The sequence below is a fragment of the Palaemon carinicauda genome, chromosome 37 (assembly GCF_036898095.1).
Source record: "Palaemon carinicauda isolate YSFRI2023 chromosome 37, ASM3689809v2, whole genome shotgun sequence".
NCBI classification, from domain to species: domain Eukaryota; kingdom Metazoa; phylum Arthropoda; class Malacostraca; order Decapoda; family Palaemonidae; genus Palaemon; species Palaemon carinicauda.
Genome location: NC_090761.1, coordinates 8452230 through 8477229, shown reverse-complemented (window position 1 = coordinate 8477229; position 25000 = coordinate 8452230). Strand labels below are relative to the sequence as shown.

The following is a 25000-nucleotide window of genomic DNA, read 5'->3' as shown; positions in this document are numbered from 1 at the left end:
ACTTGCAGCAAATGTTTTTTTTTTTTTTTTTTTTTTTTATGTTGAAGAGGCCGACATACGCATTTTTATATATGATATATCTGTTTTGATGTTGTTACTGTTTTTTAAATATTTCATTGTTAATTTTTTCTCATCGATCATTTATTTTCCTTCCTCACTGGACTATTTTTCCCTGTTGGAGCCCTTGGGCTTATAGCATCTTGCTTCTCCAACTAGGGTTTTAGAGTAGATAATAATAATAATAATAATAATAATAATAATAATAATAATAATAATAATAATAATCATAATCATATCCTACGGCTGTTGATGCAAAGGGCCAGTTGTCTCTATCTTGAGCTTTTAAATCAATAATACTCCATTCATCACCCCCTTACTCGTTTTATCTATCTATTTGTAAGCTATTTCTATATTTCATGAACTTTCCATCGTTTTTTGTTTAAAATAAGAATTATTTATTTAATTAGTAAAAACTAATTTTACAGCCTTATTAGTTCTTCGATAGACACAACACAGTCGAGACTTTCAATGATTTGTTAATGATATCGATAAACGAATTGATATATATTGATTAATTCATGTCTTCATATTTTTTACGCACAGTGAAAGAATATCTCTATCTTGAGAGATAGAGGATATGAATAGCGTAACAGTACGTTAGAAGTGAGATATTTGATTATCCCGGTTCAACGCACATTCTCTTTAGCTTGTAATGCTTCTAAAAATAGAAAACATGGTCGTAGTATTAAGTATATAATGCCATATTAAAATCACATAACTGTTTATTACTCACACCAACACTGTACAATAACTGAACATCGTTTTATGTATAAATTCGATTCATAATATTAACAGAAACACAACCTCTTTATATTGACATGGGTGGGTTAGTTGTGGCGTGTTCATTAAAATTTCACGAACGCTAGAAAGGAAGGAAAGTAGCCACTATAAATATCACTTTACACACAATAACTCTTTAAAGAAGACTATCAAATATCATAAGTCTAAATTTACTTAATGCTTACAATATCAGTTTAAATATGTCATGTTAATATCTAGTTCATTCACAAAATATGAAGTTTACACGAAAGGCTATTGAACGTACTTTTGTCAAGTGGTGTCTTTAAGATATTGAACGCGGCCTGAGTTGATGAGTCACGGGCAAATGTCATGGTAGGGGCTTCACCTCCAACTACCTCTTTCTTATGTATATAAATTTATTCGTATCGTTTCGTATAGTGAGTGATATTCAATTGCCGTCATGATGGCTGACCGGAAGGCTGAGTTGGAAAGGAAAAAGGCCAAATTAATGGCCTTGCGGGAAGAAAAGGAGAGGAGAAAGAGAGAAAAGGAACAGAAAGAGGTAAGGTTTCTTTCCCTGCAGCTGTGTGTAGACCTTGTTTTTCCTATCGTTCGATCATCATCATCGACATTAACACTGTTTTGAAGTTTGTTCCAGACCAGATCAGGTTTATGTCATGATAATTGACGTTTTAAACTTAAATAAGCAAGGCGACCGACGCGGCAAACAGCTGTCAGGCCTACGGATTTCGGTACGAAACTCTAGGTCATTTGCGTATTTTGGAAATTTCCTTTGATGTTTTGTCGATTTGTGTATGATTAGTATCCAGGCAATTCAACGTATTTGTGAGTTTTTATAAACGATCCAGGTTTTGCGGTAAAGTTGGACCGGATTTGCTTAGTTTCCAAAGGTTAACGTACCCTCTGCAAGGTAGCCTATCCCCCTTCGGGTAGGTTACGTAGGGTAGGCGATAATGTAACCCGAGTCAGGCACTACCTGGTACTCACCGGTAGATCCTGTCAAGCCCCATACCCTTGTTGTCAAAAATGGAAAATTAATACATTTTCACTCTGTACTAGTGTGAAACATCATGGTTTAATACTAGCAAAATAGGGATGCATAGTTTCATGTATTACTGTAGGTAGATATATTATGAAATGAACTTAGATTTGGTTATGAAATTCCTAGGGTGTATGTATGATAGCAACCTGCCGTATGTTTGATTACAGCTAACTTAGAATACAGCAGTGTAAGGGGGTCGTAGGGGGCGTTACCCCCCCCCCCCCCCCTTGTAGGTAAGTAGGTAAGGACATGGCTTAAAGGTTAGGTTAGGGGGGAAAGTTTAGGTTAGTTGATGTCCATTTTTAATCCACACGGAAGGAACTGTCCGCTGATATACATAGGCTCCAAATTCTTAAAACATAATTGGGTATTTTGTAGGACAGTTAGTACATCAGCCAACTAGTCCAAATAGAGATAACTTGGGTGACTCACAGCAAGTGTCCATTCCTGCGATAAGGACATGTCGCCATTGGTAAGGTTAAGTGTTATTAATTTGGTTAAATCATAGCGCTTTTCGAACTTTTGAGTATCAGCGGTCAGTTTCTCCTGCTTGCATGGATAATGGGAATTTTCTTCAAATTTGCCAGGTGTTTGTCCCTTTTTTCCGCAAAACCTCTACACAAGAACTCTACCTAACCTAACCTTCCCCACCTAATTTATCCTACAAGCCGTATCCTTACATACTTACCTTATGACTGCAATCCCCCTTAGACAGCCGTATTCTTAGCCGGCCGTAATCATACATACAGGTGGCCGCTATCATACATACATCCCTTGCTTTGATTTGGTAAAATCACATTGAGCTGAATTGACCTGTATCCACCGATGAAAAATGTTCCGGTACGAGTATAGTTTTGAGGACAGTTGCCGATCGGAAAGAGAAATCGTTATTTTCAATTCCAGTTTTTAAGGCTTTGTAGTTCGTTTGGGCAGACTTTGAGTAAAATTTCAAAAGTTATGACTGAAAAACCACACTTTATAAGGAAACAAACACCACCTAACCTGAGGTTCCATACCTAACTTAACCTTGGAGCCATAGCAGTACCTACTTACTTCCCGGGGGCTATGTCCCTTAGACTGCCAAATCCTTAGCCTACCCTAAGACTAAGTCTCAACCCTGTGCTTGCTTTCCAACCAGGTTCACTCCTGACATGTAACACTAAATCATGTTTCTTAAATTGTAAAACTAGCTTCATATTATTGTATTTCAGACCAAGATAAACAACAACTTTATCATAAATAAAATTGAATTGACAAGTAATAAGGTAGTTGATGCCTGTCCCAATGAACTACATTCTCCCCCCCCATTTTCTATCCCACAGCCGACTGCATCTCCTGTTGTGATTTGCTTATAATGTTATTAAAAATAATGGGATATACAGTATATACTTTAGCCCAAGGTACCCTCACCTAACACGACTATGGGCATGAGCCACGCCCTTCTGTAACCCATCCTTCATTCACATAGCAGCATTTCAAAATGCGATATTCTAGTCTTTGTCATTCATGGCAAATGTTTAATGGAAGAATTCACAAATTTATAATTAAGAATGTTGTCAAGTTTTTTATTTTTCAAAGGTTTCTGAGTACTGTACATGTAAGAAATTTTAATTTCCACAATTTTTTGATGCTGTGAAAATAAAATAAAACAAAACTAGTTACCAGCTGCCTATTGTCCAATTTTCTATTTATGCGGGGGCTGTAAAAATTTAGGGAAATGGAGGGATCCTATACAGTATGACCATTAACACTGCCTTAACTGAACTGTAATTCTTGTGTTATAGGCAACAGTCTTATTAATATGTATAGATCATGAAATGCAACTAGGATAATTGAGAGGGTTCTGCCTATTCCTACCTAGTTTGCCAGGTTTTATCATGACAGCTTTATAACTGTTGATCATCACTTGATTTTTCATAGAAGGGCTAGCATGATTTCACAGCCAATTTTACAGCTGCATGGAAAATCACCCTTTGCTTTTAATGTACAAAGTGTTAATTGTCTTACCCTAAATCTTCATTTCAAAGGCTGAGGTCCCACTATACAGTATTTGGTAGTTCATGTATCCTCTTATCAATGAAAGAGAGAGAGAAAAGGTACAGTTAATTTCCCAAACTGGTGAATGTCCAAAAAATGTTTGGATTGTGCAAAATAGTATGTGATGTTTTGATTGGTTCAGGCTGTAAGGGGGATGCCACACTGGATATGGCAAACATCAAGGTAGAGGCACGAAATGGGTAGCAAAGCAGCGACAGAGTGACACAGCCACACCAGAAACGTCATCTTCCACTGCATCATGCTTTGCAAATATGCTGTTATATGCGATAGCAAATTGTGTGGTCTTGGATGAAGACGCTGGGAACTGCCACAACGTTTTAAAACTAGTTAAATTACTCTGGGGCAACTGCAGAGGGTCAAGCCTTCCTTCTTATCTGGTGTGGCCACTCATATAAGATACAATGCACTTCAATGCTTGATACATCTGGTTTGGCCTTACCCTTATAGAAAAATATCATACAGAAGTCCCATAAGTATTAAAAAATACCATGTCCAATAAGTTACTGATACCTTTTGAAATATCATAACTTAGTGTATGTACTCTTCCTTATTTTTATTAGTAAATATGAAAGTTATTATAGTACATACTTTCCTTCACATTCTTTTAAGAAAAAAGTACAAAATGCCCAACACCCAACTGATTCTGGTAGGTGGATCTGTGTTTGTGGGAAAGTAAAGTACTTTTCCAAATGGACTCTGGGTGTAAAAATATGTGATGTCTAAGAGTTGGATCAGAGACCCAGCTCTTTAAGATAAGCTGTTTCTCTATACCCTATATTTTTTTTTCACATTTATGTACAGTGCACTAAGTATTGTTCCAGTTCCTTTCTGAATTATTATCATCATCGATCTGTGTGTCAGGGTCTTCAAATTGGCTCTAACAAAGATGTTCATATCCTCAAGAAGACCGACAATCACATGCCTTCATTTTCAAATTAATTTCAATGATAGATTTGATGAAATACCCCTGTAGCAATTCTACTTTTATTTATATCCATTGGAACACTGTAAATTATGAAGAACAGTACATTGGTATGTACTTGATTAAATTTAGTTCAGTATAGGCAATAATGGAGTTTACCCTAACTGGGCTACTAAATCCTCGCTTAGCCAACAACCTCATTGGCTGTAATTGAGATGTCTAGCTGATAAATGGGCATTTCTTTTCCTAAGGTTTCTGAAAGTGTATTCACTTAATTAGCACTAAGCCAGAAGAAGCTATTTGTATGTTACAAATTACCTACGGATGTAGATTGTCCCAAAATCCTTGGTTCCTAGTTTTGGTGATATTGTAATTATTATTATTATTATTATTATTATTATTATTATTATTATTATTATTATTATTATTATTATTATTACAAGCTAAGCTTTAACCCTAGTTGGAAAAGCAAGATGGTATAAGCCTAAGGGCCCCAGCAGGAAAAAATATCCCAGTGAAGAAAGGAAACAAGAGAATAAATCAAATGCAAGAGACGTAATAAGCAATCAAAATGAAATATTTTAAGAACAGTCACAACATTAAATTAGATCTTTCATATACATATAAACTATAGAAACTTAAAAAAAATCCCAATAGGAAGAGAAATAAGATAGAACCGCGTGCCCGAGTGTACCCTCAAACAAGAGAACTTTAATCCAAGACAGTGGAAGGCCATGGTACAGAGGCTGTGGCACTACCCAAGACCAGAGAACAGTGGTTTGATTTTGGAGTGTCCTTCTCTTAGTAGAGCTGCTTACCATATCTTCTACCCTTACCAAGACGAAAGTAGCCCCTGAATAACTACATTACAGTAGTTAACCCCTTGAGCGAAGAAACATTATTTGGTAATCTCTGTGTTGTCAGGTGTTTGAGGACAGGAGAGAATGTGGAAAGAATAGGCCAGACTGATAGGTATAGGTGTAGGCAAAGACAAAATGATAAAATAATTTTAAACCAAACATGTTAACCATATAATTTTTTTAGCTGCTGGTCTTGTTATATTTGTTTGATAATATCATTGTTGGTGTAATCTAATATATTTTCCACTATCATTATATTTAAAATTTATGGGGGACAGTAATAAAAATGGTAAGATAGCAGAAAGCTAATGTGAGTCAGGTTTGATGGCTCATTTGTGTAATAAGCAACAATCATAAAAATAAAATTATAGATATGTGGTCAATGTCATTTAGCAATATATTCTAAACTAAACTAGAACACTGGGTCCCAACTGATTATTGGTAGATTTGCTTTAATATTTATTACAATAAGTGTAGCATCTGAATGAAGTTAGTTACGACCTAATATTACGTTCCCTAACCTAACATAGTACTCATGGTTTTACTTGGCAAGGAGCAGCTTTGCGCTGTCCAGAATTCCTCTATAATTGTAGCCTAAGAGTGGCATTTGTATTCAGTTTTGCATCTTAACTTATAGTAGTTTTCCTCAACTTCACCTTAGAGGCCAGTTCTTCCTTTTTCTACTATTCAACTTTTCCCAATAGCATTTCAGATAGACTTGGTATGCCCTGGTATATATGACTGGCGGATTTCCCCCCCCCCCCCCTCATCTTCTTTATTGTCTACCTCAAGTTTTATAGGTTTATACAAGATCCAAATGCACTATATTTAGCCTTCTTAAGAATTTTCACAGAATGATGATAAACTTTCTACTGTGCTTTGAGACCTCAGCTCATGGTGCTATATTCCTCTGGTTACTAAAACAGTCATTATGTAATAGAGCCATGGCACAACTGGGTGTTTTTTTGGTGAAAACTAAACTTGAAAAATATTGATAACTTGCCCTTTAAAAGTTTGTTTTTATAGGGTAGAACTCTGTAAATTTTAATTCTTATAAAAAATGTATCCGTAGCCAGCTCTAATGGCACTAACCTTAACTGCAAATCAGCATTTAAAGGAGCTTTGATTGACAGGATGCTCGGAAACTGGGATATCTATAAACCCTCTGAGTAGGCTCCAGTTACATCTCAGAACTCACAGCATATAATTACAAACCTTTCGATTTAACTGTTAAACGTTCTACTGTATGTGGCTTTTTACAACAGCGAAGGAAATAAGTATACTGTAATTATAAATCATATAAAGTCATAGAAGAGATTAGACCTTACTTGAATTTATTTATGAGATTTAATCCTTGACGGGACTACTATGAAGAACAAAGTTTTAGAAACAAATCATTTGTATGGAAGGTAAATCAGATATATGTACAGTACAGGATAGATAGTATTATAATTCTGATCCAGTAATATGATAATTCTGACATTTGAGGATGATCCTTCCATCCTAAGCCTGTAGTACTGTACACTTTAAAGTTTCAAGTTTGACCACTCATCTCAAAATTGGAAGAACTTAAAAATGTGCAATAATTGTTCTTATCCTGGACAGGAGGAGTGTTTATGTTGTTCCAAAGTGTAATACTTGTAACTGTTTGCACAGTCATAAACTATTGATAGAATATGGAAGAATTTTTATATGAAAAGGCAGTCATATTAAATATAGGTGAAGGTGACCATGTACACTAAGCATTGGTCATGCCAAATAAAATTACCTAAGCGATATGCTAGGGTTCTAAATCCTGTAACCCCAACTACAGTAAGGTCCCGAATTATGCGAGAATTTGGTCAATCAATGACCTCGTATAAATGGAAAATCGCATGTTTCGAAACACACAACTAACGGAAATAATTACATTTGGGCCATGGCAACCAGCAACTTGCCTATTCAAACGTGTTTAGCACCCATTTCCAATACTTTCTATATACAGTACTATGGGAATCCATACTACCACAAAGGTCTGTGTGGATCATCTGACCCCTTTGGTAGTGACACAACCACCCGAGTCTGGTACTTGTTCTTCTATGGGCCGTGTGCTCTCCTATAAGGCAGATGCTCGGATGCTTTGCTTTTAAAGCAAGGAGTATCACCTCCCAAGTGTAGGGCCTCTGTCTCATTCACACCCATTACCCATGGGACAAAGGTGTGTGTCAATCTCTGCTGCAATTAAACTGGAACATAACTCGGAAAAGGTTCAAAAGAGATTACCCTCACTCCCCTCATTTAAAGATATGGGGGCTCTCAATCAAATTTACTTTGTGCTGTTACATTAGTAAGGCCAATGGCTCTGTTTCGTCATTCACTTAAGGCAAAGGCAAATAAAAAAAAAAAAAAACACTTATTATTATTATTATTATTATTATTATTATTATTATTATTACTAGCTAAGCTACAACCCTAGTTTGAAAAGCAGAATGCTATAAGCCCAAGGGCTTCAACAGGTAACTTTAGCCCTGTGGGGAAAGAAAATGAGGAAATAAACAAACTATAAGAGAAGGTATGAACAATAGTATAAGATATTATAAGAACAACACCACTAAAACAGATCTTTCATATATAAACTATAAAAGACTTATGTCAGCCTTTTCAACATAAATAAAACATTTGCTCTACCGATTCAACTACCTGATTAGGAAGATCATTCCACAGCTTGGTCAAAGCTTGAATAAAACTTCTAGAATACTGTGTAGTATTGGGCCTCATAATGGAGAAGTCATGACTATTAGAATTAACTGTATACCAAATGTACCTTAGACAAATTATTTATATCAAGACCATGTGCCATATGTAACAAGCCTCCAAATAAACTTAGGCAACAGATTAAAACCAAAGTAATGTCAGCTGTTCAGAGGATATGTTGCTACATTGCATATAGTGACCAAAATACAGTAGATATCATTCAAGGACTCAGATAGTAAGGTAATTGGTCTAAGGAAACTGAAATTTGCAGTAGATCTTACAATTCTGGTCTGTTACAATACAGGTATAGCTTACTTAGACCACCTAACAACCAGAAGAAAGAAACTTAAGTTTTATTATTCATAGGTCCATCTGTCATATCGTCACCCTCATAAACTAACTGCTTAAGTCATTTTCTCCACTTGTTGGGAAATCAATAAAAAACCTTCTCATTTCCTAATTCTTTATATCATTGTCTTGAGTTTCAATTCACAAATTCTTAACAGAAGAATTTGTGAATTGAAGATCAAGAAAATGATATAAAGAATTAGGAAATGAGAAGGTTTTTTTTTATTTCCCAACAAGTGGAGAAAATGACTTAAGCAGTTAGTTTATGAGGGTGACGATATTAGGTTTATATTGATAAAAAAGACCTTACACAATACTTGGAACATACACTAGATCACATCTTGGATATACAGTACTGTATCTGAAAATTGGCAACTAGATATTATTGATCCCAACACCAGGTTTACAAATTTCTTACACCATTTTTATTATTGGATGACTTTAATGCTAAAAATACCCTATTGATGGTTACTGTATATGATAGGTAAAGGAAATCTTTAGCACAGCTGCTTAATTCACGTTTACCTTAACTCTCATTCAGTTATAGATTTGTCCATTTGCTCTCGGTCCCTGCTCAAGGTAAGTAGGGAAAGTAGCCAATGCAGTTGAAAAGTACCTAAACAAATCTAGCATCCATTTATGTTATTATTATTATTATTATTATTATTATTATTATTATTATTATTATTAGCTAAGCTACAACCCTAGTTTGAAAAGCAGGATGCTATAAACCCAAGGGCTCCAACAGGTAACTTTAGCCCAGGGAGGAAAGAAAATGAGGAAATAACTTTAATGTACAGTTTCTTGGCTGTGATCATTGGCCTTTGCATATATATTTTTGTAGTCTTCCATCTCCATGTCTCCTTAAGTAGAATATTGAGGAGACATATTGGGAGTGTATTTGAAAGGTTCACACTGATCGATATGAACTGCAATGAATTCCCACCCGTTGAGATACTACCGTGAGAGTTATTGGATCCTTTGACTGGCCAGACAGTACTACAGTGAATCTCTCTCTCTCTCTCTCTCTCTCTCTCTGGTGACGGCTTGATTTTCCTTTGCCTCTATGTACACCAAATAGTCCGGATTATTTTTTTCTCCTCTGTCCTCACACTTGACAACACTGAAATTACCAAGCAATTCTTTTTCGCTCAAGGGGTTAATTGCTGCACTGTAATTGTTGAGTGGCTACTTTCTTTTTGATAAGGGTAGAAGAGACTTTAGCTAAAGTAAGCACCTCTTTTAGGAGGAGGATACTCCAAAATCAAACCATTGTTCTCCAGTCTTGGGTAGTGTCATTGGATTAGAGTTCTAATTTTATGTTACTCTTCTTGAATTATTTTATTTTGATTGTTTATTTTTCTCTTGTAGTTTATTTCCTTGTTTCCTTTCCTCACTTGGCTATTTTTCACTGTTGGAGCCCATGGGCTTATAGCATCTTGCTTTTCCAACTAGGGTTATAGCCTAGTATGTAATAATACTACTACTAATAAAATATTTCCATGTAAGCTAAGCTTTTTGTGTTAACTTCTTTCCAAGACTACAGTGCTTACCTTTATAAGTAATGAAAAGTTGTACTGTATACCAATGAAATTCAAGCAGAGCAAAGTAAATTCAGAGTGAGAGAGCACGCTTGCTTCTCTAGCCCTGACCCTGATTCAGTCATTTCTGGCTCTTATTCATTATACAGCATTGCCACCATTGTTGATTGTATTTTACAAGTCTTCTTCCCAGCTGGTTCCCATTTTTATATGGGGTCGCCGTTGCGGATGAGCTGTTTCTATCTTTTTCTATTCTGCGCTTCTGCCTCATCAATCCCCTTCCTTCTCCTGTAAGTCTCCTCTCACGCAGTCCCTCCATCTCTTTCTTGGTGTCCCTCCTCTTCTTCTTCCTTGAACCTCCGTCTCCATAGTATGTCTCCCAACGTGGTCCTCATCTCTCCTCATCAGGTGTCCATACCATCTCAGCCTCCCTTCCTGCACATTCTTTGATATTTCCACCACCTTTGTCGACCCCTTTATGTAGTCATTTTACAAGTAACTTCTGTATACTGTATGTTTTAAACATACAGTGGGATTCAGTTAGGAGCATGCATATTTACAATAAGTAATTCTGTAAAGAATCTGCAAACTGATAATAGCACTCAGTGCAAGGAAAATACAATAAGTCTTGCTGATAAGGAAAATAGATGCTAGTTTTGTTTAGGTACTTTTCAACTGCATTGGCTACTTTTCTCTTGGTAAGGGTAGAAGAGACTCTTTAGCTGTGGTAAGCAGCTCTTCTAGGAGAAGGACACTCCAAAATCAAATCAATGTTCTTAGTCTTGGGTAGTGCCATAGCCCCTGTACCATGATCTTCCACTGTCTTGGGTTAGAGTTCTCTTACTTGAGGGTACACTAGGGCACGTTATTCTATCTAATTTCTCTTCTTGTTTTGTTAAAGTTTATATAGTGCATATAGGAAATATTTAATGTTACTCTTCTTAAAATATTGAATTTTTCCCTTTTTCCTTTCCTCACTGGGCTATTTTCCCTGTTGGAGCCCCTGGGTTTATAGCATCCTGCTTTTCCAACTAGGGTTGTAGCTTAGCAAGTATTAATAAAAATAATAATAATGATAAATTTAAATTGACATTTAGCTTTTGGAAATATGGTTAAAATGAATACCACCCTCCAGCAGAATTGAATTGCAATGCTTCGTTACCTCATAATTTGTAAAGTAGGTCAAGGTCACAGTGAGTAATCACCAACCCCAAAATAGTTACCTACCAAGTTTTATCAAAATCAGGGAAAGCTGCCTGGCAGAAACGTAAAATATATGTAAGTAAGTCTTGAAACATTTCCAAAGTGAAAATATTTGTAGAAAGATATTTTAAGATGAATATTTTACAACTTAACCACAAGTTTTGTCTTAACCAGAGAAAATTTATGTTAACTTATTAACTGATCAATCATCCTGGAATTGATGTTACTTGTTAACTGATCAATCATCCTGGAATTGATGTTACTTTTTAACTGATCAATCATCCTGGAATTGATGTTACTTTTCAACTGACCAATCATCCTGGAATTGATGTTACTTTTCAACTGATCAATCATCCTGGAATTGATGTTACTTTTCAACTGACCAATCATCCTGGAATTGATGTTACTTTTCAACTGATCAATCATCCTGGAATTGATGTTACTTTTCAACTGACCAATCATCCTGGAATTGATGTTACTTGATTAACTGATCAATCATCCTGGAATTGATGTTACTTTTCAACTGATCAATCATCCTGGAATTGATGTTACTTTTCAACTGACCAATCATCCTGGAATTGATGTTACTTTTCAACTGACCAATCATCCTGGAATTGATGTTACTTTTCAACTGACCAATCATCCTGGAATTGATGTTACTTTTCAACTGACCAATCATCCTGGAATTGATGTTACTTTTCAACTGACCAATCATCCTGGAATTGATGTTACTTTTCAACTGACCAATCATCCTGGAATTGATGTTACTTTTCAACTGACCAATCATCCTGGAATTGATGTTACTTTTCAACTGACCAATCATCCTGGAATTGATGTTACTTTTCAACTGACCAATCATCCTGGAATTGATGTTACTTTTCAACTGACCAATCATCCTGGAATTGATGTTACTTTTCAACTGACCAATCATCCTGGAATTGATGTTACTTTTCAACTGATCAATCATCCTGGAATTGATGTTACTTGATTAACTGATCAATCATCCTGGAATGGGTGGTCCCAAAGGTACCTGCAGTATCTCTTATGTTTCATCAAAACCAGAGAAAAATACTGCCTTTTAATTTTTCCCCTGATGGTTTAAAAAAAAAGGTCAGCGTGAAAGCAAAAATGAATTTGACAAATTTTAATTATAAATACCTGGCATGCCCAGTGATCATATTTCTGAGATTTAATTATTAAATTGTGATGTTAACCTGATAACAACAAATTCATGAAAATATTTTTGCCAATTTCGTGGTCCTTCCATACCATGGTCTTTCACTTTCTTGGGTTAGAGTTCTCTTGCTTGAGGGTGCACTAGGGCACACTATTCTATCGTATTTGTCTTTCTCTTGTTTTGTTTAAGTTTTTATAGTTGTATAGGAAATATTTATTTGAATGTTACGGTTTTTAGAAATATTTTATTTTTCATTGTTTCCTTTCCTCACTGGGTTATTTTCCGTGTTGGAGCCCCTGGGCTTATAGTATCCTGTTTTTCCAACTAGGGTTGTAGCTAAGCAAGTAATAATAATAATAATAATAATAATAATAATAATAATAATAACAACAATAATAATAATAATAATAACAACAACAACTATGTTAACATCGAGTTTGGAAGATTGCAAAACTCCATCAGTGCTAGGCACTCTACCTCCTTAAATCTAATCAAAGGAATCTTATCAGAACTCATCCTCCACCATGAGGTTAATGCCGTCAGTTCAAGTCACACTGTTCCCTGTAGGCATTAATTAAGGGTCTTTTCAGTGTTCCTTCAAGTCCCTAGCTGCATCAGCGTTATATCCTACTACTTAATATCCGTTCATTATTCCTGTGTGCTGTCTGGATTACGTCTATGACATTTTCTTATTCGAGACATTAAAATTCAAGCTATAGTCAATTCTTTTTAGCGAGGCAGATTTACACCGACTCGTAGGGGTGCCCTTTTAGCTCGGAAAAGTTTCCTGATCGCTGATTGGTTAGACAGGAGGATTCTAACCAATTAGATAGCAGGAAACTTTTCCGAGCCAAAAGGGCACCTCTGCGAGCCAGTGCAAATGCGCCTCATTAAAAAAATGAGCATAGTTCTAATCTGATATAATTGGAGTGTAAACGTCTGTCAATGCTTATAATGAAGTAATATTGCTGGCAGAGAACAGGCAAGTCATCCTAAACAGTGCGATAATCCTCAGTTGATATAAATAGTTAAATTTTCTGATTATTGATTGTTTGTTTACACCCCTTATTGACAGTTGGTCTCAGTTGAATTATCCCAAAGTTCTTTTAAAATGAAGTGTGTTGATTGATTTTATTTTCTCATATTTTGAAAGATGATTGAAGTAACTATTTTAATTGCATATCTTGTGGCATTGCTGAATCGTGTTTGTCGTTATTTCTTTTATCAAACCAAATCAATATTAAATTAAACTTCCAAGATGCAATTCGGGAAGAAGGTCAAACCAGTTATATTAAAATCTTTTCGGGGTCAGGTGTGTTTTTGGTTCGAGTTACCATCAGTACATACTTACCAACTTTATAAGTTTCCACTTAATTTGCTGAGTACTTTTTAACCATAACCCTACCCAAAGGTTAACATTTTCTAAAAATCCCTCAGAAAAATGTTATCTCAGTCCTGCTTGCAAGTATTTCGACGAACCCAGTCAAGCACGAGCTTTTCTTGGATTTGATGATAAGAGTAACTAGTCTCCAAAGACTTCAAGCAAACCTCTGGCCCCCCCCCCCAAACACATATACATTGTAATGCATACATTGTAATGCATAGAACAGTTGGAGATGGTGGAGAAGGATTGGACTGGATTGGCAATAGGAAATGATTAGCTGACCTAGAGTATGCTGATGATGCTGTCCTTATTAGAACACCACAGAATTTGTAATGGCTCCCTACCAGAATTCATGAAATATCACACGAGGTTGGGCTCAAGATAAATAGAAAAAAGACAGAGATGATGAGAACGGAGTATGTAATGGGAGATGAATTATTATGGGAAGTAGAAAGGATTAATGAGGTAGAATCACTCAAGTATTTAGGAACTATGATCTTCAATGCAGTGTCTTTAAAATTGGAGTTTAGTGAAAGATTGAAAAAAGCAAGTCAGACAATGGCTAGGTTAAGTAAAATTTGGAAATCAAATCCCCTGAAATTACATATAAAAATCAAACTATATATCAGTTTAGTGAGATCTGTGTTACTGTATCTACACGAGTCGTGGTATGACAATGAAACAATATCCAACAGATTTAGCAGATTTGAGAACAAAGCCCTCAGAAGAATATTGGGAATTGAATGGCAGGACAGGATTAGAAATGAAACTCTGAAGATTACTCGAGTGCCATATGTGGATGAGATCATGGCGAGGGGTAGGTGGAGATGGTTTGAGCATGCTGTTCGCACTCCTCGAGAGAGATTATTTCACCAAATGTTTAACTGGGCTCCACGAGGCACTAGAGTAGTGAGAAGACCCAGACTTACTGTACATGGCTGAGAACTACGAAGCTTCAAGTGGGAGATAATAAGCGAAGTATTGAATTAGCTCAAGATGGAGACTACTAGCATAATCTAACCCCTAGTCCCTCCGTGTTTGATATTATGATGGATGTTATAACATCGGAAGTTAGAGAAGAGGTGCCTTGGAGTGCAGTTTTTGCTGATGACATTTTGCCGACTGATCTAACAAGAGATTAAGGTGTCCAATTCGAGCTGAAAGATGGAGAGAAGAACTTGGGAGTTGAGGCTCAAAAATTTGAAAAACAAAGACAGAATACACTATGTGGAGAGGAATGGTAGGGAACAGGGGGATTAGGTCAAGAAGACAAAGAGGGTTAGTTCCTTCAAATATCTTAGTTCTGTTGAGGGAAAATGGAAACCTAGATGCAGATGTCAGTCATATGATTCAGTGTGCATGGATGAAATGGAGAAAGTCATCAGGGATCCTTTGGGATAGGAGGATCAGTGCAGAGGTTAAAGGAAAGATTGATAAAGGCGTTGCTAGACCAGCTATGCTCTGTTGGGAGTGAGACTTGGCTAATAAAGAAATAGCAAGAAAGAAAAATGGATGTGGCCGAGATGAGAAGGCAAAGGTGGGTATGTGGTGTCATAAAAACATAAGATCTAGAATGAATTGATCAAGGGGACAGTTAAAGTATTAGAGGTTTCAAAAGAAATCCCAAGAAAGAAGACTGAAATGGATTGGTCATGTCAATAGGAGAGAAGATGAATACGTATGTTAAGGGGTTATGGACATGTAGTTGGAGGGCAGAAGAAGGGTGGGAAGGCCTAGTTCAGGTGGAAAGATGAATTATTTAATGACACGAAGGAAAGGGGTCTAAGAGAATATACAAGGGAGAGGAAGATGGAGAAGGCTTACTAGAAACAGCGACCTCATATAGAAATGGGAAAAGCTGAAGGCAGAGAAGATGATATGAATTATTACACGGGTACCCGGAGACGTCAAAAAATGACTCAAAATATTAGATAATATGCACACTCACCGATTCAACCCTTAACACCCCTATTCCTTTTCTAACTACAACTTGGTGGTTGGATAATTTTTGGGAGTGTGGTTTCCTTGTGTACTTCTCGGGGTACTCCCTCTTACAAGGGTATGACTACTCCCTCTCCTAAATGTGACATTATATATATATATATATATATATATATATATATATATACACACATATACATATATATATATATATATATATATATATATATATATATATATATATGTGTAATATGAGAGGGAGAGGAAGAAAAGAGTTAACAGTTCCTAATTTTATCAAAGTAGTTGCATATCTCAAATTTTAATTACCTTCACCAACGATAAAGATTATGTCTTGACCCATGTTTGTGTGTGTGTATTTGTTAGTGAACACCTTCCAGGCCACAATTTTAATCGTAACGAAACTTGCAGGGATTAACTGTTATGTAAAAAGCTGGAAAGGATTAAATTTTGGAAGGTCAAAGTCATGGTCAAGCCAAATGTCTATGTAATCAGCCTTCTGTTTGGACATCCTTGTCAGTCTTCAAACTTGGCTCATCTTTGAGTGTATGAAAATCCATGCCAATTAATGCATGTTGAGGTCAAAGGTCAAGTCAAGGTCAGGCCAGGCCAAAAGTTAAATTCCGGTCATCAACCATACGACCATAATTTTAATCGTAAAGTAATGAGACTTGCAGGGATTTTAAACTTGCGTTTAGAGCTGGAGATGTTTAAATTTAGGGAGGTCAAAGGTCAAGGTCATGCACGAGCAAAATTTCCGTATCACGTAATCGAGCATAAGTTAGGACATCCTTGTCACAGAGACTTCAAACTTGGTTCATATTAGAGTGTATGGAAATCCACTCCAGTTAATACATGTTAAGGTCAAGGTCATGTAAAAGGTCAAATTCCGGTCATCAACTATACAGCCACCATTTTAATCGTAAGGTAATGAAACTTGCAAAGATTTCAAACTTATGTAAAGAGCTGGAAATTTTTAAATTTTGAAAGGTCAAAAGTCAAGGTCATGGACGAGCAATACGTCCATATCGCGTAATGAGCCAAAAGTATGGATATCCATGTCACAGAGACTTTAAACTTGGTTCATATTTGATTTTATAGAAATCCACGTCGATTAGTACATAAGGTCAAGGTCGAGTATAAGGTCAAATAAGCTGCTGTGGCGGAGGTCTGTGCCCCTCTAGTTAGTGTTTTTAGCTGGTAAGAAAGGTGGGTGAAAGAAGAATGCTGGCAGTTAGCTAGCTAACCTTGGTAGGGAATAGTTTGGAAAGTTAAATATTAAATATTAGTAAGAGTAATGGTTTTATTATTGTTGCAAATCAAAATGCTTGCTGTGTGAAACTGAGGGAAGAAAAACTTATTCAATCTCTGGTAATCATTGTGGTGGGCATGCAACTGTTGTGAGGTTTGCCCCCAGTTCACATGGGTCGTGAATTGCTATGTCTTGTGGTCTTAAGTTCATAATTCCAATCCAGTCTAGCAGTATGATTTTGTTTGATATAAATAAAAAATTTGTGGTAATAGTTAATTTATTCAGTCAAATTAATGCTGAGATCTGAAATCTGGTGCGTTATTAACTATTAGAAAGTTATTAAGGAACAATGAGTATATATATATATATATATATATATATATATATATATATATATATATATATACATACATACATATACCAAAGGCACTTCCCCCAATTTTGGGGGGTAGCCGACAACAACAAGAAACAAAACAAAAAAGGGGACCTCTACTCTCTACATTCCTCCAGCCTAACCAGGGACTCAGCCGAGTTCAGCTGGTACTGCTAGGGTGCCACAGCCCAACCTCCCACATTTCCACCACAGATGAAGCTTCATACTGCTGAGTCCCCTACTGCTGCTACCTCCGCGGTCATCTAAGGCACCGGAGGAAGCAGCAGGGCCTACCGGAACTGCGTCACAATCGCTCGCCATTCATTTCTATTTCTAGCACGCTCTCTTGCCTCTCTCACATCTATCCTCCTATCACCCAGAGCTTTCTTCACACCATCCATCCACCCAAACCTTGGCCTTCCTCTTGTACTTCTCCCATTAACTCTTGCATTCATCACCTTCTTTAGCAGACAGCCATTTTCCATTCTCTCAACATGGCCAAACCACCTCAACACATTCATATCCACTGTAGCCGCTAACTCATTTCTTACACCTGTTCTCACCCTCACCACTTCGTTCCTAACCCTATCTACTCGAGATACACCAGCCATACTCCTCAGACACTTCATCTCAAACACATTCAATTTCTGTCTCTCCATCACTTTCATTCCCCACAACTCCGATCCATACATCACAGTTGGTACAATCACTTTCTCATATAGAACTCTCTTTACATTCATGCCCAACCCTCTATTTTTTACTACTCCCTTAACTGCCCCCAACACTTTGCAACCTTCATTCACTCTCTGACGTACATCTGCTTCCACTCCACCATTTGCTGCAACAACAGACCCCAAGTACTTAAACTGATCCACCTCCTCAAGTAACTCTCCATTCAACATGACATTCAACCTCGCACCACCTTCCCTTCTCGTACATCTCATAACCTTACTTTTACCCACATTAACTCTCAACTTCCTTCTCTCACACACCCTTCCAAATTCTGTCACTAGTCGGTCAAGCTTCTCTTCTGTGTCTGCTACCAGTACAGTATCATCCGCAAACAACAGCTGATTTACCTCCCATTCTTGATCATTCTCGCCTACCAGTTTTAATCCTCGTCCAAGCACTCGAGCATTCACCTCTCTCACCACTCCATCAACATACAAGTTAAACAACCACGGTGACATCACACATCCCTGTCTCAGCCCCACTCTCACCGGAAACCAATCGCTCACTTCATTTCCTATTCTAACACATGCTTTACTACCTTTGTAGAAACTTTTCACTGCTTGCAACAACCTTCCACCAACTCCATATAACCTCATCACATTCCACATTGCTTCCCTATCAACTCTATCATATGCTTTCTCCAGATCCATAAACGCAACATACACCTCCTTACCTTTTGCTAAGTATTTCTCGCATATCTGCCTAACTGTAAAAATCTGATTCATACAACCCCTACCTCTTCTAAAACCACCCTGTACTTCCAAGATTGCATTCTCTGTTTTATCCTTAATCCTATTAATCAGCACTCTACCATACACTTTTCCAACTACACTCAACAAACTAATACCTCTTGAATTACAACACTCATGCACATCTCCCTTACCCTTATATAGTGGTACAATACATGCACAGATCCAATCTACTGGTACCATTGACAACACAAAACACACATTAAACAATCTCACCAACCATTCAAGTACAGTCACACCCCCTTCCTTCAACATCTCAGCTTTCACACCATCCATTCCAGATGCTTTTCCTACTCTCGTTTCATCTAGTGCTCTCCTCACTTCCTCTATTGTAATCTCTCTCTCATTCTCATCTCCCATCACTGGCACCTCAACACCTGGAACAGCAATTATATCTGCCGCCCTATCATCCTCAACATTCAGCAAACTTTCAAAATATTCCGCCCACCTTTTCCTTGCCTCCTCTCCTTTTAACAACCTTCCATTTCCATCTTTCACTGTCTCTTCAATTCTTGCGCCGGCCTTCCTTACTCTCTTCACTTCTTTCCAAAACTTCTTCTTATTCTCTTCATATGACTGACCCAGTCCCTGACCCCACCTCAGGTCAGCTGCCCTCTTTGCCTCACGTACCTTGCGCTTTACTTCCACCTTTTGCTCTCTATATTTTTCATACTTCTCTATACTATTACTCTGCAGCCATTCTTCAAAAGCCCTCTTTTTCTCTTCCACTTTTGCCTTCACTCCTTCATTCCACCATTCACTGCCCTTCCTCATGCTGCCTCCAACAACCTTCTTGCCACATACATCACTTGCAATCCCAACAAAATTTTCTTTTGCTAACTTCCACTCCTCCTCTAAATTACCAGTTTCTCTTACTCTCACCTCGTCATATGCCATTTTCAACCTTTCCTGATATTTACTTTTTACCCCCGGTTTTATTAGCTCTTCAACCCTCACTAGCTCCCTTTTACATCCACCTACTCTATTCCCCCACTCTTTTGCTACAACTAATTTTTCCTTCCACCAAAAAATGATCAGACATACCATTAGCCATACCCCTAAACACGTGCACGTCTTTCAATCTTCCAAACATTCTTTTAGTTATCAACACATAATCCATCAATGCCCTTTCTACTACTCTTCCATTTGCCACTCTTACCCATGTATACTTATTTTTATCTTTCTTTTTAAAAAAGCTAGCACTTATTACCATCTCTTGTTCAACACACATATCTACCAGTCTCTCGCCACTCTCATTTTCACCTGGTACGCCATACTTCCCAATTACACCTTCTACCTCTCCAGCACCCACTCTAGCATTTAAGTCACCCATAACAACTACATAATTCCTTCTACCCAGTCCTTCTACACACCTAGTTAAGTCATTCCAGAACTCATTCCGCTCTTCTTCACTTTTCTCACTACCTGGCCCATACGCACTGACAAACGCCCAACATTCCCTACCCAACCTAACCCTTACCCACATTAACCTAGATGATATCTCCTTCCATTCCACTACTTGACCTGTCATCCATTCACTCAGCAATAAAGCCACACCCTCTCTCGCTCTTCCCCTTTCAATCCCAGACACTCTACCAGACATTTCACCAAACATCACTTCACCCTTTCCTTTCATCTTTGTCTCACACAAGGCCAATACATCCATCCTTCTACTTCTAAACATACTTCCAATCTCACATCTTTTACTCTCTATCGTACTACATCCACGCACATTCAAACACCCCCAAAACTAGAGTGCGGGGAGCAGTCACTCTCCCCCCAGCTCCATCTCTTTGTTGCTGTCTCACAGGATTTTTTATACAGGAGAGGGGGTTCCCAGCCCCCTCGTCCCGTCCCTTTTAGTCGCCTCTTACGACACGCAGGGATAACGTTGGCGCTATTCTAATTGTTTTATGCCCCCGCGGCCACAGGGGGCATATATATATATATATATGTATATATATATATATATATATATATATATATATGTATATTTATGTATATACATATATATATAGTTATTATATATATATATATATGTAAATATACATATATATATACATATGTCATTATAGTAGTTATGATGACAAAGATAATGATCCATGGTGGAGAAGCAATGGAACTGGGCACTGATAGTGATGTTAAAATTTAACCTTCTCTGATATAGAAAGTGAACAAAAAATCACTCTTAAGTATTGTATGCCATAATATATGTATATACATATATATACATATGTCATTATAGTAGTTATGATGACAAAGATAATGATCCATGGTGGAGAAGCAATGGAACTGGGCACTGATAGTGATGTTAAAATTTAACCTTCTCTGATATAGAAAGTGAACAAAAATCACTCTTAAGTATTGTATGCCATATTGCGGAAAGATATTCATCATGGAGATGCAGTCTTTCTTTTACTGTTTTATCTTTAACTTGGATACAGTACCTTATTTCCATTGGCTTGGTGCTCACGGTGTTTTAGAATAGCTTAATACTGTTATTTCCCAATTTGAGACCCTTTATAGGTATAGTTCATCTTGTTAATAACTTCAATTGACTATGCAGTTGTTAAATTCATCCTTTTTTTTTTTGTTACACCCACAAGAATGTCATTATGAAAACCAGTAAGACATCTCGCAGTCTCTGGAGTTAGGTTTTCTAGCAAGGCCTTCTCAGTAGGTCTGTAGATTTTGTTCTATAGTGATCCACCACAGCCGATTTTGATGTGGCGTGAAAAAAAAAAAAAAAAAAAAACGTAAAATCTGTCGCAGTCATTTTGCCAAAAGCTCGAAGCTTCGCTGTTTCTGTGTAATGTCTGCTGAAACTCTTCGCTCCTTATCGCTATTGCTACCCAGATCCGGCAAGCGTTCGTTTTACAAGTTCCAATGTGCGATTACCTCTTCGACGTGTAATTGCAGTTTTGAAGTATTTACATATTGAAAATTATGTTTATGTATTTTGGCATCAGTTATCACCTAGGTTTAGGAACCTTTGCACTGAAGTTTAAAACAGACTGGGGTAATTTGACTGTTCAGACAGTACTACATTGGATCCCTCTATCTGTTTAAGTTTCTTTTTCCTTTTGCCTACACATAAACCGAATAGTATGGCCTATTATTTACAGATTCTCCTCTGTTCTCATACACCTGATAACACAGATTACCATTTAGCTATGGTAAGCCGCTCTCCTAGGAGGACACTCTAAAATCAAACCATTGTTCTACCAACAAATAAAAATTCTATGTATAACAATTGGCAACAACATTGGGATAGTTTAACCGAAAATGAGATGAGAGCAATTGCGATTGTTATATCCCCTTGGAGGTATAATGGGATGCCCCGAAAATGGGAGACTAATCTTTGTCGTCTCCGCATTGGTCACACTCGGATGACACATGAGTTTCTGCTGGCTGGCCAACACCAACCATATTGCGACGACTGTTTGATACCCTTGACAGTGAGGCATTTATTGACCGAATGCCCCACTTATAGCACAGTAAGAAATAGAAATCAGTTTGAGGCTCCGGGTGAAGATGGCAGGTTCATCCTTGCCAAGATCCTTGGACATGATGTGTCGTACAATACTAGAGGCATTTTTAAATTTATATCGGAAGCAGGTCTTCTTATGGCTATTTAACGTCTATAATATATTTACTTTTCTGGTATTAATTAAATATTCTTTTAATCTTTATTTATAATAGACGATATCGGCGTCAATGACCTTCGATGTCAGGATGCCAGGGAACTTTAAATCATTCATTTGAACAATTCCAGAGAACTTTAGATCATTCATTCATTCATTCATTCATTCAAACCATTGTTCTCTAGTCTTTGGTAGTGCCATAGGCTCTGTACCATGGTCATCCACTGTCTTGGGTTAGAGTTCTCTTGCTTGAGGGTACACTTGGGCACACTATTCTATCTAATTTCTCATTCTCTTGTTTTGTTGTATATATATATATATATATATATATATATATATATATATATATATATATATATATAGTTTATATAGGAAATGTTTATTTTAATGTTGTCACTTCTTAAAATGTTTTATATTTCCTTGCTTCCTTCCCTCACTGGGCTATTTTCCCAGTTGGGGTCCCTGGACTCGTAGCATCCTGCTTTTCCAACTAGGGTTGTAGCTTAGCAAGTAATAACATAGTCATACTATTGCGCTCTTTATCGTTATCACATTGATAGCACTATCGGTTTTTGTATCCAATCAGGTTTACATTCAGCGTGTTTGTGTTAAAAATAATGTGTAAGAATGCAATCTTGATTGAATTATGTTGAAGCTGAGCTTATGTGATAACAATTGCTACGTTGAGATGCTTCAAGATGCTAATCATTGCATATGTGATTTCCCCCTCATCATTCAAATCAAATGCCATTGATGCTGATCAAGAATAGGAATTCAACTACTCTTTCAGCAAATGTTGTTATTACTAGCTAAGCTACAACCCTAGTTGGAAAAGCAGGATGCTATAAACCCAAGGGCTTCAACAGTGGGGAAAGTAAATAAAGAAATAAACTATAAGAGATGTAATGATGAACAGTTGATATAGAATATTTTAAGAATAATAACAACGTTGGAATAGTTATTTCATATATAAACCACAGAGACCAATGTAAACCTGTTCAGCATAAAAATAAAAATATTCTCTGCATCTCTGAAATTTTGAACTTTTCAAGTTGTACCGATTCAATTACGTAGGTAGGTAGTAGGTTGGCCAGGGCACCAGCCACCCGTTGAGATACTACCGCTAGAGAGTTTTAGGGTCCTTTGACTGGCCAGACAGTACTACATTGGATCCTTCTCTCTGGTTACGGTTCATTTCCCCTTTGCCTACACATACACCGAATAGTCTGGCCTATTCTTTACCTATTCTTCTCTGTCCTCATACACGTGACAACACTTGAGATTACCAAACAATTCTTCACCCAAGGGGTTGACTACTGCACTGTAGTTGTTCAGTGGCTACTTTTCTCTTGGTAAGGGCAGAAGAGACTTTAGCTATGGTAAGCAGCTCTTCTAGGAGAAGGATACTCCAAAATAAAACCATTGTTCTCTAGTCTTGGGTAGTGCCATAGCCTCTGTACCATGGTCTTCCACTATCTTGGATGAGAGTTCTCTTGCTTGAGGGTACACTCAGGCACACTATTCTATCTTATTTCTCTTCCTTTTGTTTTGTTAAATTTTTTATAGTTTAAATAGGAAATGTTTATTTTAATGTTACTGTTCCTGAAATGTTTTATTTTTCCATGATTCCTTTCCTCACTGGGCTATTTTTCCTGTTGGAGCCCCTGGGCTTATAAGATCCTGTTTTTTCCACTAGGGTTATAGCTTAGCAAATACTAATAATAATAATTAGAAATATCATTTCACTATTTGGTCGTAGATTAAAAAAAAAACTTCTGAAGTAATGTGAAGTATTGAGACATGATGGAGAAGGTATGACTATTATAATTAACTGTATATCTGTTTTAGTATCACGAGTTTCTTTGTTCGCTGCAACCTCACCATCCCTGTGAGCTAAGGATGCGGGTTTTGGGGGAGCCTATAGGTATATCTGCTGAATCATCAGCAGCCATTGCCTGGCCCTCTTTGCCTCCTAGCTTGGGGGGAGAGGGGGCTTGGGTGCTGATCATATGTATGTATGGTGAGTCTGTAGGGCATTGTCCTGCTTGATAGGGCAATGTCACTGGCCCTTGCTTCTGTCATTCATGAGTGGCCTTTAAACCTTTAAATGTATTTGTGATATGTAATTACTTATGAAAAGAAAACGTTTGTGAACAATCTGCGGTTTCTCTTCTATTTTAAAAATAAATTTTGAAAGTTTA

The 25000-nt window shown here is 37.1% G+C and overlaps 1 protein-coding gene across 9 annotated transcripts in view; it reads left to right on the top strand.

The window, feature by feature from the left end:
• Window positions 1-1134: 1134 nt before the first annotated feature.
• The window catches only part of sw (short wing), a 171389-nt gene continuing 147523 nt past the window's right edge, over window positions 1135-25000 (top strand). For 4 of the 9 annotated variants that reach the window (XM_068360732.1, XM_068360730.1, XM_068360731.1 and 1 more), the window contains exon 1: window positions 1137-1363. In XM_068360732.1, the coding sequence (XP_068216833.1) occupies window positions 1262-1363 (102 nt within the window). In that variant the 5' untranslated portion in view covers window positions 1137-1261. Of the gene's footprint in view, window positions 1364-1429; window positions 1554-25000 lie in introns of those variants that run through there. The other 5 variants (XM_068360733.1, XM_068360724.1, XM_068360691.1 and 2 more) reach the window with 4 other exon arrangements.